This window comes from Centroberyx gerrardi, chromosome 14 (assembly GCF_048128805.1).
Source record: "Centroberyx gerrardi isolate f3 chromosome 14, fCenGer3.hap1.cur.20231027, whole genome shotgun sequence".
NCBI lineage: Eukaryota > Metazoa > Chordata > Actinopteri > Beryciformes > Berycidae > Centroberyx > Centroberyx gerrardi.
Genome location: NC_136010.1, coordinates 21,851,856 through 21,870,106, shown reverse-complemented (window position 1 = coordinate 21,870,106; position 18,251 = coordinate 21,851,856). Strand labels below are relative to the sequence as shown.

The 18,251-nt window shown below is 43.7% G+C and overlaps 1 protein-coding gene across 1 annotated transcript; it reads right to left on the bottom strand.

Moving 5' to 3' along the window:
* Window positions 1-2,376: 2,376 nt before the first annotated feature.
* On the bottom strand, window positions 2,377-17,371 carry jph2 (junctophilin 2). Its single transcript, XM_071915509.2, has 6 exons — window positions 16,993-17,371; window positions 14,986-15,802; window positions 7,065-7,183; window positions 4,043-5,040; window positions 3,299-3,399; window positions 2,377-3,086 (listed from the first exon to the last, which is right to left on the bottom strand). Exons 1-5 carry the CDS (start codon window positions 17,369-17,371, stop codon window positions 3,319-3,321), a joined length of 2,394 nt encoding a protein of 797 aa, XP_071771610.2. The 3' UTR covers window positions 2,377-3,086; window positions 3,299-3,318.
* Window positions 17,372-18,251: the final 880 nt, after the last annotated feature.

Sequence of the window (18,251 nt, the reverse complement as noted above, 5' to 3'; positions counted from 1 at the left end):
TTTCCTCTTTTTAGATTGCCGTGGTTTCAAATCTTTCTAGTTTCCAGGTTATTTGCACGAAAGTGTTGGGTGCACACATTGTCCTACTCTGGAAAACTTTTGGCACAACTTTTGCATCACATTACCTTGTGTCCAGAGCAGATTAATTTGCCTCCACCTTGCTAAGATTTGGCTTCAGTATACAAGGACCTTTGTTTGTGTTTCAGTCATAAATCACTTTTGTAGCTAGGGGGCAGTGTTGTACAGCCTCTGTTTTGGGACCAACACCAGACTGTAGTAAGATGGCTCACTACGCTCTGTGTTCTCAATTTGTACTACAGGTAGCCTGTCGAGCTCACAACTGCAAAATTTATTTTTACAACATTAAGTACATCTATCGGTATGCCTTGAAGATCTAATATTGCCATTTTGTGGTGTGATTTGCTTTGCATGTACATGTGGAAGGCCTGAGGACCTAGGCCACAGCCCTGGTCTAAAATAGGGCGTGGTATTCGCTGTGTGCCAGGGTGGGAGGGGGTGTCTCAGTCTGGCAGACAGGTGGTGTTTAAAAATACTTTGTTCTCTCAGTTACTACTGAATTTCTACTGGATAATGTTTAATATTTTATTTGAATTTTTTTTGTAGTGGAATCTTGCCAAGAAATTTAACCAGTCAGAATTTTCTAAAGCCAAAAATGGAACCTAATGGAGAAGCTATTATGCCAAAATAGGTGAAGATGAATACAAATGATGTAGGTCAACATGAGATTGTTTTTCCTTCCGGTTTGAATTCACAAAAGTATAACGCATTCACAAGTGTTGTAAAATAGTTCTATTTTTATTCCATTTTTCTATTTATGTTGACCAGGTTTCGCTAAACAAATGCATCTATTGAAATTCAATGTTTTTTCATTAAATGCACTAAACACAAACAGACAAACAATGGCCTCTAAATTACGCTGACCTGTATGAATACTAGCGTATTGCACTAACCAGGGAGTTAATCTAATTCTTACCTTTCATTATTAATCCATACGTACTATATTGGTAGACATAAGAGAAACTACCTGGCGCAGATGTATTCCAAATGTGAAAACATGGGAGCTCCTAGGAGTTGTAACTAAAGCACAGCTTTCAAATCAAGAACAGTGGTAGATTTTTGGCATTTTGCATTACACAATGCACAGCCAGTGGTTTCAGCTCCATTTGCAACCTCCAACACTGGCAAAACAATTTCACCTATAAACTTTTTTTTTGCTTTTAAAATCACTCATCAGGACCATATTCATGGGTAATAGCAAAGGAGAAATAAAGTATTAAACAATGATCACAGCACATCCGCAGAGTGCTCTACTTAATGTAAGACAAGGAGTTGATGATCATTCTACATTTTTTCTCCATCTCACAATCTTGAGGTAATCTCACTGACTCCGTAGGGAAATAAAGTAATGTTTGGGATTGCATATTTCTTCCACAAAAACCCTGCAATATATTTTGATTGCTGAAAAGATGTGCACTTCAAAATGGTACAAAAATACAGACACACACACACATACACCCAAAGTGCCCTCATGCGTACAAAAGTTGAGAAACTCAGATATTTGGCTCTAAAGCACAACAGGCCCTGAATACAGCGCTCTGGAACAGTGTGACATGAAACATACATGAAAGCCACAGTAGTTTACAGGCACACACATCAGCCCTACCCACCTTCTATAGTTACTCCATACATTTAGTGTCCCCACTACAACATACAGTGATTGTTTTATATAAATGGTTCTACTTGCTCACAGATCCTCAGCCCACTCCTCTATGTTAAACTCCCATTTCCTTCTTGCTTACCCTTTTGTAAAACATACACAACTCTTTGTTAAACCGTAACCTCCTGGGCGCTGAAGAGCATTGTATGACAAATAAGAAACAAACTTTCCATACACAGAAGTACAACAGGGAGTCAATACCAGTCACACCCATTAGCTTTCTATTTTCCTCCTCTATTTCATTCATCAATTCCAAAACCAATGCAACATAATGACATGGTGTGTTTTCCAAATTAAATGGAGAATGTACTCATATTAAAAACCCCATTGAAGATATAAAATTGCACAGTGTAGTACACCACGGTCTGAAATACAGGTATTGCAGGCATAACAGCTGAAATGATGCCTTTGAGTCTTTCAAAGGAGAGAGAAGAGCATCAAGATAAAAAATAATTTTCTTGATTTAACAGTAGCAGTCAGATTGCTACAGTTTGCAATATCTGTCAACATTCAGCAATATTTTGTTGAGAGCTTCGTGATATGACAAACACAAAAAGGTATCTTACACATTTTATAAAGAAAACGGAGACTATTGCATATTGAATCCTTCTCAGCTTTTTACTATGCGTTGGACATTGCAGATAAATTAAACACTGAGATAGAAACAGTTATTACTCCCAAAACATTCACACACGTCTGCTGTGATTGTTTTTGTGTCTAATCTATTAAGCTCAAGGCAAATTGGAGAGAATATACAGTCTGTATATGTTGTCCACATTCCTCCAGCCAGCGATTACATAACAACTGACAAACTGCAGCTATCGTTCATTATGGTATATCTAGTTAGAATAGTTATCCACTGACTATCTCTAATCTACCTGATTCTGTGTCATGCGAAAACAGGCCAGTGTGCGCCAGTAAAGGATTTAGTCAAAAAGCCTTTTGCAAAATGTTGACACACACTGTGAGACACTGTGACTCGGATGAATCATCTTTGTTAGCCAAGACCCCTCGAGCGCATAGCGTGCCTCCCTGCTTCTCCAGTGTAAGCACTGAGACATACTGTACCATCCAGCTCCCCCTTAAAACACACACACACAGTGCCCAAAGTCATATTCAGATGTACTGAATCACTTCAGTCATTCAAATGTCCTTCAGTTTGCCCGCCAGATATTTCTCAGACCTCTGAAAAGTGAGGTGCTTCACAGAGCCTCACACAGTCACATCAACAAAAACCTTTGGAAGAGCTGTGAGCATCCTTATAAGGCTTTTGTTTCTCTCAGCAGTCTCTTTGATCTCTGGTCCTTGCTGCAAAGGCAGGCCATCTCTCTCCAACACTGCTGGTGACCTGCGGAAAACCAACAGACATGTGCCTTTGAAACTACTCCTCTCACAGACGTACATACAATATAGAAAATGGCGAGGCAATATAAAATGTTGTTTATTCCAGCAAGCATCAGTAGGCATTCATTCTGTGAGGTGTAGAGGGACATGTATATAGTGCTTGTGGATTTTCACTATGTCTCTTTTTGCAAGAGGTCTTAAAATTGTATTTATTACCTGAGTTGGTTGACAATGTTTCATGACAAAATGTGTACGAAGAGAATGGCCAAGCCAATGTTCAGCAGGATGACCATGCAGATCATGATGGTGTTCGGCCCCTTGAGGAGAAAGGAACATTCATGGTGTGAGAGCAGTGACTACAATTAGAAAACAATTCTAATTAAGCCTTAGAAATAGTATTGTTTATGTACTGTAGGATTAATTAGTAATAGAAATGATTGATAGTCTATTCTCCAAATACACAGAGTGCGCTCCACACAACACTCTTCCACTGAACGCCTTCTAACAATAACAGCTGAGATTCACAGCCAACATATGAGGCATGTCTTATAAAGACTCACAGACACATAAACGTTTGCAACATGCCATGCTTCCCTAGGCACCTGTTAAGCTTTAAACAACTTCCCAACAAATTTTATATTGCATTCTTTTCTTCAGTCTGCATAACACCTACAGCAAGGAATATGAATCCACCAGAATGAGAAAATTATCTTGATTGAGCTTATCTAAAAGGGTGCGTTGCTCAGAATGCAGCATGACAACCTGGAAATAGGACAATTAACCTGCACTTGATGAAAGGAGACAGAAGTCAAATTAAGGGGCCTGCCATAGATGAGACAGATATGACTTTGGCTGTCCAGACATTCACTCTACATTTGTTATATTTTTCATTCAAGACCTGGGATTTCTTATCAAACAAATGAAGCAAATGTGAGACAATGAGAATATTAATTGTCTTACCTCCATCTCCAAAGACTCTGCAGTCACCTCACTACTTGGGGTCGTCACCATGGCCTTCAGCCTGGCTTCAGCTTTGGGATCCACCTTCGGGGCTGGCTTGGCAACAACGGCTTTAGCTTCCATTGGCTTGGGTACTGGCTTAGGTTCAAGTTTAGGTGCCGGTTTTGGAGACGGAGCTGGGCTGGGTTCCCGTTTCGGTAATGGCTTTGTCTCGGCTCTGCTGGCGGGCCTGCTCGCCTCCCTGGACTCGACCTTGCTCTCAGAGACGGATGGCGCTCGTTCGTGGACAGACGGAGCTCGTTCAGGTTTGAGCTCGGCTATTTTAGGCTCGGGGGTGACAGCTTTGGAAGCCGCTTTGGAGGCCGCTTTGGAGGCCGCTTTGGAGGCGGGGCGCGGTGCTTCTTCTTCATCTGGGGAGATGAGGCTGTTCCTTACAGAGGCAGAAGCGGCAGGAGCGGCGTCTGGAGCTTTTGCCTCGGAGTCAAACTTCTGCAGGGCCTTGATCTCCAGGTCGGAGCCCTGCTCGGCCTTGTTGCTCTGACGGCTGGGGGTGCGAGAGGGGCCACGGCTCCCGGGGGCGGTGCCGCCCTCGGGAGCAGCCGAGGCAGGAGCAGGAGCAGGAGCAGGAGCAGGAGCAGGAGCAGGAGCAGGAGCAGGAGCAGCAGCAGGAGCAGAGGGGGTAGTGGGGCGACTATTGGGCCTGCTGTTGGGTCTACTGTTACCCCTGCTGCCACCGCCCTTATTGGTTTTGTCTCCATTCCAGCTGCCTGGACTGAGGAAGTTGGAGTCCTCCTTGTTGGTGATGCCTGGGCTGGGGGAGGGGGTGCGGGCTGGGGTGGAGCCGGGCATGATGCTGTCCAGTTCATTCATCAGTGGGCTTTCGGGTGGCATGGGCATGGGCTCCTCTTCAGCTAGCAGCGGCTCATGCATGCCAGTGTCTGTGTTCTCGCTGCCCTCCACGACCTCCTGTAAGGCTCTCTTCTTCAGATACTCAGGGCCTGTGGCAGAAGAGTTACAAAAAAATATGGTTTGCAATAGGTAAATACAATACAGTATCCTAGTGTTTTCTCATTATAAAGTTCCATAATTATGACAGTCACTGTTCTCCAGAGCCATAACCACTGCTGCTCTCTGATGAAATGTGTGATCTGATAAAAATGAATCAATGAAGCAAATTCTTTTTTTTAATTAATTTATTTATTATGAAATTGGAATTACTAGTTTCATAATTCTATAGCAAAATCTTACTGCTATTTCCTAGTTATCATAGTTATCATGGAGCACTCCTGCCTCTCTCCCTCCCCAAACTAATTTCCTTTGACTTACACTATTAGGAAATAGTAACTGGAGGACATTTTGGAGATGGAGTTTATAATAATGCCCTCCTCTCCCCAAACAAGACTAATTTCTTGTGACTTCAGTAATAGGAAATAGGAAACTTCAGTAGCTAGGAAGTACAGATTGTAGTGGATTTGAGACAATCTATATTTGTTAATGGAGTCAGTGAGGCGGTAACACAGTCCGTCCCTCCGACACACCGGGAAGCCTCGTGTAGAGTGACTATCTCTAAAGTAAATCATTGATTGGTTTATCCTGATCCATATCAAATAGATGGAGGCCAAGATGACACTGACAGCAACAGTAGAAAAGTTTATGTTAAAGTCACCTTGGAGCAAAAGTGAATTTCACAGTATTAAACTGCTAGCCTACAGCGCTGCGTTGTTTTCCCCAGTGAAAGTAAACCAGAGGGTGCACGCTGACACTGTATGTCTTTGTTGTTATCTCCTTGGTGAGAGATCTTTCATGGAAGAATGCCTAGCAGAGCTCAGCCAGGCTGCGGCCTTGTCCATTTGCTGCATTAGCCACAGACATCTCAGGCAGCCACTCAGCGCCGGCTACTTTTTATCAGTGTGTGTTTGAGTCTTCTAGGCTCTCTGCCGAGGGAGAAAGCAGAAGAAAAATGCAAGGGGCTCATGCAAGGCTCTGGTGCTTTTGTGTGAATGTGTGCGTGTGTGTGTGTCGCAAGGAAGACTCGCAAGGAAACTGATATGATCCCTTCGACCCAATAAGATGTTCCTTTTTTTAGACATTCAAAGGTGACTACCCTTGTGGTGAGCCTCAGCCAAGGATCTACTAGCTGAAGCTGTAGATTCGCACAGGGTCACACAGTACGGCATAAAGCTAGATACTGTATGTGGCGAGAGGTATGTGGCTAGAGGTTTATCTTTGCAGTTGCCTTTTATAGCCTCTAAGTTTCCATCAAAAAATATAGTACAGCAACAGTACCATCGGTGCTATGAGTGGATACAGCATGTATGTATATGTGTATGTGTATGTGTATGTGTGCTTTTTGTATTCGTTCAACAATTCTAAAGCTAGATGTAGTGAGAGCAGTTTGGCTTTGGTGTGCATTTGTAGCCTTTAGTGTTGCATTCACATCACACAGGAAAGATGGTAGATACAAGTTTCCATTTAGGTCATCAGCTTTCAAGCGATTAATACTACTAGAGACCTTGGGGCTGGGTAATGGACCCCTCTTCCTCTGATTTACTGAAGTCTGACATCACCAACAAGGATGTATCTGAGGATAAGTGTTGGGATGATAGTCATTTCAAATAAAACAAAATGTATGGTTTTCATTATATAAGTCATTTTGTGATCATAATTCTTGAATGCCATGGACCCAATGACTCCAATGTATCACTCACTAAGTACATGTGTTGAGTGTGAAACAGCTGATTATTATGACCAAAAGCAACCAAAGTGTACAGAAAACTTCAGTTATGGTGTCTGGTGGCTTCAGGGTTTGAATGCATGAACACTTCAAAAGCAATGCCTTGAGCTGTCAAGTCGTACTGTTACTCCCACATGACACGAATGCAGCATTCGCCTCTTTTCAAAGCGCTAGCACCATGATAGTAAGACTGGTACCATGAATGCATACAATTTTAGCAAGGGTGCTTTTGTATTCCTATTCCATTTTGCAGTGTTCCTCTCAGATGAGCAGTTGAAGTCCACTCACCTGGCTGGTAGAAGGAAGGAGAAAGTTCTCTGGCCACCAATCTGGCAATCCCCGACTCACTGTTGGACGCCTGAGAGGCCTGTTCTGCTCCGTCTCCCTTGGCTTTTGCATGGGATGTCCTGCAGGGGACAGAGACAACATGATTTATACAACACTGGCACTACAGAAATCAATCACACCTGTTCACTCTCTGTGCAATGTGTGCATCTTAGTGTTGGTTGCATAAATTGCCTGGTAGGACAGAAACATAATCTGAATCAATTCATATTAATATGCTGGCAATCCATTCAGACCTTGAAAAAAGCCTTTATGTGTTGTTTTGGTATATAATACTACACATAGTGTGATATTCAATTTAGCAGTTTGTGCTGAAGCAGCCTTTGTGTCAGTTCAACAACAAACAAAAAACAAGTTGTAAAGGATAAGTGACCTGTAATTTTCACCAAAGGTCGAGACCAAAGCACTGAACCTTCAGCAGAAATGAATGGGGAATGGACGATTACAATGTCACACTCTCTCAGATGAGTGATTGTCACTTGCATCTGCGAACTCCATAGACATTCCCATCCTCTCTATTTGGAAAGACACTTTGGCACTTCTGGACTATAAAAAGTAATGAGAAAGTCTCCCCATCTCATGCTATAGCCCATACCCTCACAACTGAACTAGCATATGAACCCTGCTGAGGAAGGAAATGAACAGACTTAGAGATAATGGCTTCAAAAACAACATAATCAATTCATAACCAGTTTAAGACTGACCAAAATGCCACAACAGAGGGCTTGTTTACAGTATTCAATCATGTCCAAATGAAGGTCTGGGTGCGTGGCTGGTCATATGGCTCATTAGTATTATTAGCTATAGAGTGAGAGAGGGTGTCCTTTTCTGCCGTTGGTCTGGGACAGAAATAAATTATGCTTTTAACACCCCCACCAAGACAATGAGTTATTGCTGGGGAGTTGCAGAGGGCTCCATTATCATGTGTCTGTGTGTGTGTGTGTGTGTGTGAGAGAGAGAGAGAGAGAGAGAGAGAGAGAGAGAGTAACTATAACACTACAGCAGTGAGGCATACATTAGAGTTAGTATTCAACACTGGGTGGGTTTTTGCAGTTTGCCTCACTGCTTCAGAAAGTGTGGACAAATAGTTTTAGACTGATGGATTCAGCTACAGTGCAAAGAGCAACACTTCCATAATGCCTAACTTTTTCTCCGTCTTTCTCTGCCTTTCCCCCCTCGGGTGTTTATAAAAACCCAGTGGCTGAAAGCTGAAAGTTCAATGCTATGGATATCTGTTCCACATTAACTGGGAGTATTACTGATTGTGATTACTCTGTGAATACTTGACATACTGTAACGTTACACTGGGCTGAAAATAGCCCCCTGTCCACTTGAAGACTCGGTGGGGTAGGCACTTCCCACTGGAACAATTAGAGGCACTTGAGGTTCCCTGCTTGATATAGAGGAGCTCCACCTGTCCACACACAGTCAACACCTCCTCTTCCAGGGGCTTCTACCCCAGTTCTCCCAGGCTCACATGCTGATAACTAGATTGAAATGGTTGATAAAGTGTAGACTAGAATAACAGAGTCCGTGCTATTCAGCAGCTGTTATTTCCAACTGCCAAGGCACTGGCAGCGGTACAATTTACATCAACTAAACCATAACTCATAAATATATGCACATACACACACACACACACACACACACACACACACACACACACAAGAGAAACATTTTGAAGGAAGGCTCAGCATGATGGATGTTAGTTTACACATCATTTTGGAAATGAGTAACCACTCAAAAGTGCCAACCAACTACCACTTATGGAGTGATTACTGCCAAATTCTGACTGTGTAAACGTAAAATAATTTACATTTCACAAAAAATATAAAATTAGTTGCCACTTACATTATAGAAATACCACTAAATTTGGTGTATTTAGTATATTTACCATGTTTCACATTTTGGTAATTAGTTATGTGTGGAACATCTATATATAATCGATAATGCAATGATAGAGACTTAAGATTTTGCTGTTTTCTAAACAGTTGGTTTATGCACACAAAGATTAATCTCACAAACAGGTTTTTTCACTTCTTCTGCTTGACTGCATTACATCCATCACAACAAGCAGATGGCCCAAAACACGCTCATTTGGTGTAAATTGTAGAAAAAGGTTCCTGATGGACCCAAAACAGAATGGTGTGTTGAATAGTTAACAAGATGGCAGCCAGTCAGTTCTGCTGGGTAGGTTGCCAGTTAGTGGGTGGAGGAGAAAGGACGGCGACAGATGGCTTCTTCCTGCAAACTGACTATACCTGCCACCCCATAGATTACTTCTCCTGCATTGGCTTGCTGTGTTACTACACCAACAAAATATATATTGTATACTACCATCTGATTACTGTTTAGTATTCAGTAGGCGGCTATGGCAGAATCAAACCCTTAACCAACACTGAGGAGGAGAAAGGCAGCTGACAGATGGCTTGTTCCAGCAAACTGACTAGCTGCTACAGCACCGCTCACAGCCCTCTGAGTGTGTCGGTCAATACAGAAATACAGTATCAGAGCCTTGTAGCTGGATACAGTTCCTCCAGCACAGATATGTATGAGCGCACCATAAATGTACAGCATGCAACAACAGAGAAAGTAAACAAACCCCACATCTAATAAAAATCATCAAGTCATAAGAGATTTAACCCTTAATTAACCAGGCAAGTTATCTAAACGAAGTAGGTACAGGCTACCTTTCCACATAATAAGCCTAAGTCACATGTCTGCGATGATACTTTGTGAAATGGAGTGCCATTACTAAGATCTAACTTCATGAATGAGCAGATTTGATGCGGTATGTCTTCTTGGCTCCCATAATTCTCCAGAGGTTAAGCTGTACAACTACTACAGTCTGTGTTCGTCTTCCACTGTCTCCCTTCAGTCCTCTGCAACCAAATCTGATATTTGAAACTGTGACCTAAATACCCAATATGCTTTTAGGGCTCCCCTAAGGAGACTCTCGCTGTTGTATTCTGAGCAGTGATGAGATGTCAGCTGTAGGAAGAGACTCGGTTGTCAAGAAACTGTCCTCAACACCTGTAGCTATGAGATTTCAGAGGAAAGTAATCATAGCATAATGCGTTGCTTGTGTCTTTCTGCATTATGTATACTGCGCGCATGTAGAAGCCTTTCTTCCAACAGACTCTACAGCACGTCTCTGACCGTCTGGACTGGCTGTTTTGCAACCGTCTGTTTTTTGTCACGCTGCAGTTGTCCTGCAGTCTTCTGATGGCAAGAGATATTCTGCCATTTTGGCATGTGCCACTGGATCTCTGTGGAGGGTCCTATTCAACTATAGCAAGTGCGTGAGTGCGTTTGTGTGTGTGTATGTGTGTGTGTGTCAGAGAGAGAGAGGGAGAGAGAGAGAGAGAGAAAGTGATTGAGTTTCTATAAAAAGATGACTCAATGGTTCACAGCATAATTCAATCACTTTGCCAAAATACACTTATATTATGTGTTAATTGCTACCCCTAATTGCAACATTGCTAAGAGGTCACATGAGAAATAACCAGAGTTAAATGCGTATCTCATCAATTTCCTTCATCACGTATCAGTTATTTTTTCCTCAATGGCACTATTACTCATCAGGAAATGTATAAATTGGACTCTACAGTCCTGAGCTGAGGTAAGAACTGGAAACTGTTTACAGGTGATGCCACTGGCTGTGATCGCTCACCAACACAAAATGCAAGTATCAGCAGTACAGCATGTAAGCCTAGCCACACAACTAAAGCTAGGTGTGGTACATATATACGCTAACCCCTTATACCCAAGTACTTGCTTATGAGCTGTGTCATATTTATATCCATGGAACCATTTGACACCCCTGCTGACGTAAGACGGACTGGTGTCTGTGATCTGTAACTTGCCGGCTAGCGATGGTGCTAAAGCCTGCGGTGGGAAAGTGGTGTAACCTGAAAGAAATCGTTTCAAAATTCAACTAGATATGACCAGTTATGGATAGCAAGCAGACTCTTGTGCTTTCAAGCAGAGTTATGCCCCAATGCAACAAGTATTTGATTTGCTGCAGAAGTACAGAAGTGAGTAATAGTCTAGTTTATGCAAAAAAAAAAAGGAAGAGCCACTGACATATACAGCATAAGAAAACAGTCTGGGTGTCTGTCTGTGACTAGGCAGGAAAGTCAGGGTTGGGAGGAAAAGAGGGAGGGGGGGAGGGGGGGTGGTAATCAGCTGTTGCATTCCCCAGTGATTGTGATACAGCAAGAGTGTGCCTATCCATATTTAGTCAGGGCTCCTCTGTGACCACAGGGCCCCTGTCTGTGCGTCATTTACACCCCGTCCCGGCCACACAGGTCCTCCAGACACCCGGCTGCCAGCCCGCGCAACAGAACAACGTCTACGTCTCGACTGAAAGCCAGGGAACACTTAGCTAACCTGACTTGGGGAGGCTGGGTCTGGCATCCCAGCGGACAGGTTGCACATGTATTTATAACCCCTGACTTCATCTCCACAGCACCATAAAGTGAGAGCAAACCGCTGCCAGGAACAGATCTGTCACATCTCTTTGGTTTAGTATCAGGAAAAAAGTGCACTAGCCTGGCTGTTAACCCTCCTCTTACATAATGGAGGGTTTCAATGTAAAGTGCAGCACCTTTACAGTAGCTGCTGTTTAGTTAGGCTTACAGTAGTTATGAGTTTTATACATTAAAGAATTTGGTGCAGATGTATTACCCATGAAAATGGATAGAGACATGTTTGGTGTGGACAAAGTGAAGGCCACCAAGGTGCTGTTGAAAGTAGTCACTACATAAATACTAAGTGTTTGCTTCCATTCTCAGCTGTATCCAGGCGCCTGGATTTACCTCATGCCTATTCATGGAAGGCTGAAGGCCAGTCTGTGGATATGATGGAAGTGAGCTTAAAGCAATCATAGAAGCAACACTGGGCCATAACTCTTATAATACTGCTTATCCTTGCGGTAAAATATTTAGATTTCCGTCTGCCCTGGGACGAGGTCTGCGGTCCATCAGTACAAGCCTCACTGCTGTAAACACTGGGCTTATTTCAGGTGCTGAGGATGACTGAAGATAGAAACACTACCGCCTTGTAAGGTTATAGACAAACCTAAGGGGGACATGTGCACATATTACGAATATACTTATTAAAAAAACACGCTCTCCTATTATTTGCTGGGTTTGGTTTTGTAGTGTGAGAAGGGATACTGCAGGCGACGCCCTTGAGGTCAAACTGCTCTCACCTCCCTCTCTTTGTCAGACAGGTAATGACAGTGATTAATCATGATCAACACTTCTACATGTCACACTTATACATGTTCACGGGACGGTCTGTTGCTCTGTTCACAGTCAAACTCAACTGTAGCATGTTATATAATCAAAAACAGAAGCCCGAGTTGCATACGATGTGCTAAGTTAAGTAAACCTATTAATGTGGTAGTAATATCTTCCAGTTGTGTTGAATTCGTTGAGGTAGCCAAAGGTATCCGTTACTGCATTATCACAATCTCCTCGTCTGAGCACTAGCTAAAGCAGGGCTATAAAAAAACAATGGGCAATGGTTTGATTTCCCTGTGGATAAAAATCAATCCCTAATGTGCATATTCTATGAAAATCCATGGATCACTGACTTCTTTGTAACTTTTATAAGGTTATGAAGAATTATTCAAGGTTCTGCGTGACATTTTGAGCAAAAAATGTACAATGTACAATGCCAACAGGTATTTTCACATGGCTAGAGTTAGATTTATGAAACAAAATCAACCGCACACCCAAAAGTGAAGGTTGGCATAACACTAGAAAGAGAAAAATACTATCCGCACACTTGTGTCAGATGCAAAATGTACTATTTATTCAGCTAAGCTTGTGTGTGGATAACATTTTGCTCTTTCTAAAGTTAGATTCATGAAAATCTTTATTTAAGTGGCTAAAAACTATATAGTTTTGCTATAATAAAGAGGATGTGAAAATTCTAAAATCACAAAACAGCTCTGAAAGCAGATTGGAGCTTGTAATTCAAGCTCATGATTTCACTGATGAAACAGACGACTCTGAGACTGCACTCACTCACAGAGACGCTTATCATCTCTGAACTACCGCTGCTTAAACATTTCCTTGAGCTGACATACTATACAGGGCCAGATCCCCCCTTTTTTAAAATATTTTTTGGGACATTTTCGCCATCATTCGACAGGCCTAAGTAGAGAGAGACTGGTAGGACCGGGAGAGAGAGTGAGATGATATGCGACAAAGGCCCCGGGTCGGATCTGAATTCGGAATGCCACTGAGCCACCAGGACGCCCCAGCCAGATCCCCTTTTAACATTTTCACGGCCCATATCAAGTGGAGCAGTACTGTAAGGACACTGGGAAAGCCAAGAGAGTCTCTTGTTTTTTCAGAGAGTCCGTGTCATCGGGCCAAGAGGGTGAACTGTAAACTGATACCATCGTATTGCTTGCTCCATTGAACTTGACTGTAATCTCAGTGTGACATGGCTGGCTTTGCTTTTTATAAGATGCTGCAACGTTTCTGAACATTGTAACCCCAGGGAGCGAAAGCACCATTAAATCAACCAAGTGTCAGGTGACAGAAATAAAACCCTCAACCTAAATTTTAATACATTGGTTGTTGTAGGTGAGTCACTAAACCTTGAGTCCAAATTGGCGTCCAAGTCTTCAGAGCTTGAGTCTGAGTTGAGTCTTTTAAAGCTGCACTAAGCAAGATTTTCATGTAAAAATACACCCATTTTATCATCAAACTGGGGCTACAACAGAGAAGAAAATAGATTTGCCCTATTTGGTGTCGGCTATGATCACTGGCAGGAAATCTTCTCCATGCACAGGAAGTGATGAATGGAAACTTAAGAGCGAAATAGAAACATTTCTCCTAAACAAGCGAGCGCTCCATGAAGAGAAAAATGGCCTAACCAACGATAGCTGAACCTTCTGCCAAAAGCTTTTTAGAAGAAGTAAATTAGGTCTAAGGAGTGTGCAGTTTACTGACGTCACATTACATGATTTCTAGGTAAAGAAGTCCTTCAAACTTTAAAAAATTCAAACATTTATCTCTTGCTGTCACTTTGGGCTGCCAAAGTGCAAAGTGGCCTAGCGCAGCTTTATAAGTTAGTCCAATTTGAGTCTCCTTTAAAAATAAGGTTGTGATGAAAACAATCAACTGAGTAGTTGTCACATTCTGCTCAGCGACGCCAACTACAATTTTAAACAGACAGATTTAGCAACACGGAGAGACAGAAGAAAAAAAGCTGGATGTGAAGTAATAGTTATTTTCTCTGCATTCTTTTAGCATGCTGCAATCATTGCAAAGTCTAAACCGAGCAAAAAGTAGAGTCACGGGTCATCAACACTTGAGTCTTACTCTAAAACCAAGTCCTTTGTCGAGAGCGAGTCGAGTCTGAGGAATGAAAATGTAATCTGTGTTGAGTCAGAACTACACCACTGGAACATAGCAGTCACTGAAAGGTTTTGTACTTGTGTCACATGAATGAATTCAGAAGTGGGTGAAAAACTGTGGTTTGAACACAGTGACTCTGGGCAGCCACTTCAGCCACTGCTCTCATTACTCTTTAACTGTGATACAGCATTATGTAGAGGTAATGACTCACTTTGGTTGTGTAGGGAAATATTGTGACCAGCAGCCAGAGCGGTCAGTGGAGGGAGCAACACTTGGAGTGGGTGATTCTGATTGAAGTGTCTCTATTCATTGCTATTATCTTCTCACTGCAACTCACTGGTCTGTAGATGAACCATCACCCTCATTAACTTTCATACACCAGCCTTGTAGTCCATAGAGTCTTGTGCTGCAGAGGCACTACAGAACATTGCTTTGACAAAACACATCCACTCTTAAGAGACCCTCCGTTCGTCTGTTCTTACCTGGAAGCAGCAATCTCGGCCTTCTGCTTGGCAATGGCTGCGGCCCTCTGCGCTCCCTCCACCGCACGCTCCACCTTGTGCTTGATCTTGGTTCCCTTCAGCTGGATGACCCTCTTCTTCATGGCCTTCACCAGCATGTTGTTCATGTACTTGCCCTCCTCCTTCCCTCCCTCCGCGAAGGTGGTGCAGCCGTACCCGTGTCTCTGGTTGTCCAGCCACTCGCCCTCGTACTTCAGCCCGCTGGACCGTTCGCTTATTCCGTACCCTGAGCGCTTGTCGTTCTTCCACTCGCCCATGTAGACCTCTGTGGTGGTGGCGTCGATGTCGGCCTCCACTGGGGGGAAATCCTCGGCTCCGGCCAGACTGTCATCTCCGATGCTGATGGTGGAGTTGGCATCGCTGGCGTTGGAGCTGAGAGCCGACTCTGTCCTCAGGAAGCTGATCTTGCTCTTCTGGCTGGACAGCGAGGTGCGAGAGTCGGACTTCTTCAGCACACCCAGCAGCGAGCCCCGGCGGAACAGGCCCTTCTTCTTGGGTTTGACGGCCTCTGGGTCCACCTGGAGGGTGAGGGCAAAGCCCCCGCGGGACGGTCCCAGATGGGTGGGGGTGGCGACGGGCGTCTCCTCACCCGAGGCGTTGGTGGCGGTGATAACGGGGATGTCCTGCTGCAGAATAGTGCCATTGCTGTGCTCGCTGCGAAGGGAGGTCAGGGAGGTACGGAGAGGGGAGCGGACCACCGCTGCCATGCCGTAGGGCACGCTCTGACGAACCCCATAGCCATGCCGCATCCCACCTGTGAACTGGCCCTGGAAAGTGCCTGGAGACACAAAGGATTTCAAGATCAACAGGTTTTGTCTGCACCAGACAGAGGCATTCTAATTCAGACAAGAAAGCTCATGAATAAGGAATGATACTACTTTTTATCTCTGGCAGAATTTCATAAATATCAATAGAAAACACTGGATTTCTGACCCATGCATTTATGCCCCCCACCAAAAACTCATCTTGGGGGTCTGGTCTCATGCTAAAATGGACACATGTCTGGATTCCAGCGACAGGCCTCGGCCCGTGAGGCCAGGAGGGCACGGGGCTGCTGGGCTATTATTACATCCTGACATCTGGTGCTATCACATCACCACCACCCAGCTCCTCAACACAGCTTCCAACTGACCGGGCCCAAAGATGATGAGTCAGCTGTTAAGGAGGGGAACCATTGGCATTGTACAGGCAGGGATCATCACAATCGATTTTACTTGGCTAACTTGTTTCGTTCCCTCTACAGGTTCAAATGGATGACATGGGGGAATAGCCAGGCACCAGGACAGGCTTCTAGAGAAGATTTCAGGATGACCAACTTCACTCAAACTATTATGGTACTATAGGATCCTTTGACCCCTGGTTTGAAATAATTATCTCAAAATGTTGCACTTATTAACACTCACATGATGTTGACATGGAAGACTTTCATTTTGTTTGTCATGTAGCCTTTATCTAACCTGGCAGGTCTATTAAGAACAGATTCTTAATGATGGTACAATTTCCGCTTAGTGAAAGGAAAACAGTCTCTCCTGGGGTTGGATTTCAAATAAGCTTTGAGCACCTTTTGACTGACAGCAGCAGACTGATATTTCCTTCTGGCTGCATAGACATCAAAGACCATAAAATCCAAGGACCTCCTGAATTATATATGATGATGGTGGCAGCATAAGGCTTGTCTCCTTTTGCCACCATGACTTGTCACCAGGTCTCCTGCAGTGGGCTTGGTGCAGCGGACCATATGGCAACACTTGGGTTCAGTGGTTTTGATGCTGCATGCTGGAGTGAACCACTCTCTCATCAAATATCCACAATATATTGTCATGTCACAAACTACAGATTTCGTAACATCAGCAACTGCAACTTGAATGCACATATACCTGATGGGAATCTACTGCTTTTCAATTATTTACACCATAATTATTATAATAAACGCGCATGATAAGAAGAACATGACATCTGACATCTCACCTCCATCAGCATACGTTTCTGTGCCATATCCATCTTGAAGTCCATTATTCCACGTTCCTTCATACTTTGCTCCACTACCAACACTGAGACGGGTGCCGTATCTCCCTTTGAAGCCGTGAGTCCATTCCCCTTTGTAAATCCAGTGTCCCTTGGTTTCAACACCCAGACCATGACGTTTCCCCTGCGACCAGTATCCCTCGTAGGTGTTCCCGCTGGGCCAGGTGTAGACTCCCACCACCTCGAAGCCGTAATTCCAGGAGCCAGAGAACTCGCCCTGGCCTTTGGGTCCGGTGCAGATGCCATGCCCGTGGGCTTTGCCCCCCTCCCAGCCTCCACAATACGCTCCGCCGTCGTCAAACTCAAAGCGACCTCCACTCATACCTTACTGCAGCCAATAACGCACCGATCAGAAAGTAAATCAAAATGTTTTATTACCTCGCTAAAGATAAAATCTCGGTCAGTCTGAGTTCACCTTCACCTGACATCAAAACTGATTTGAGATATCCTTGGCACTGCACTTGTGTGAATTTCTTCTTTTCGAGTTGGTTTGGGGGTTTCTGAGCGTTTCCATGTAGCTCCGGGGCGCACTTCACACTTTGCAGAAACTTGAATATCTTTTTCCTCCTGTTTTCTTTAGATTACTCCAGTGTCCCCGGTCTTGGATTCGTCGATTTCAGTCATGAACTGTCTGCAGATGTCTTGCTGAGTAAGTTAGGCTATGTTAAAATATGGAACCAATTACCCGTTGTTGAATTGGATGGCTTATTCTATATTATTCTAAGCCAGGGATCTTACATGGCTTTCCAGGTGGCCACAGAGAAAAGCCCCTTTCCCCCTGTCCCTGCCACCCAGCTATCTCCTGACAGTCCGCTGCTGTTGGAAATATTTTAGCAGACCTAACAAGGCGACCAATCCACACACACACACCCTTCCAAAAATACAACCCAATCCTTACTCTGCTGCCTGCAAGGAGCCATGCCAGAGTCTTGCCACTTCGGGACTGGGTGTGCATGCTGTGTAGGACTGCTCTGTTTGATCCTTTTATCCAACACCAATTTAAATCAGCTTGGACACAATTATTCGCTAATAAAGAATAGCCAAAAGACCCCAAAGAGAAATCACAGCAATATTCCTTTCACATTCCTGCTGGGCCTTATAGAGTGTCTGTGATAGGCTACTCAGTAGTGGCTTTAGATTGGTTTAATATACTAATATATCCTATGGAATCGCGGTAATATTTCCATAATATTCCTATCGGG

Coding starts and splice junctions, on each gene's coding strand:
- jph2 (XM_071915509.2), bottom strand. CDS start 17,371: ATGAGTGGAGGTCGCTTTGAGTTTGACGACGGCGGAGCGTATTGTGGA. Junction 5,041..7,064: donor TCCTTCCTTCTACCAGCCAG/GTGAGTGGACTT, acceptor CTTCTGCCACAG/GCCCTGAGTATCTGAAGAAG. Junction 3,400..4,042: donor CAGAGTCTTTGGAGATGGAG/GTAAGACAATTA, acceptor TTTCTCCTCAAG/GGGCCGAACACCATCATGAT.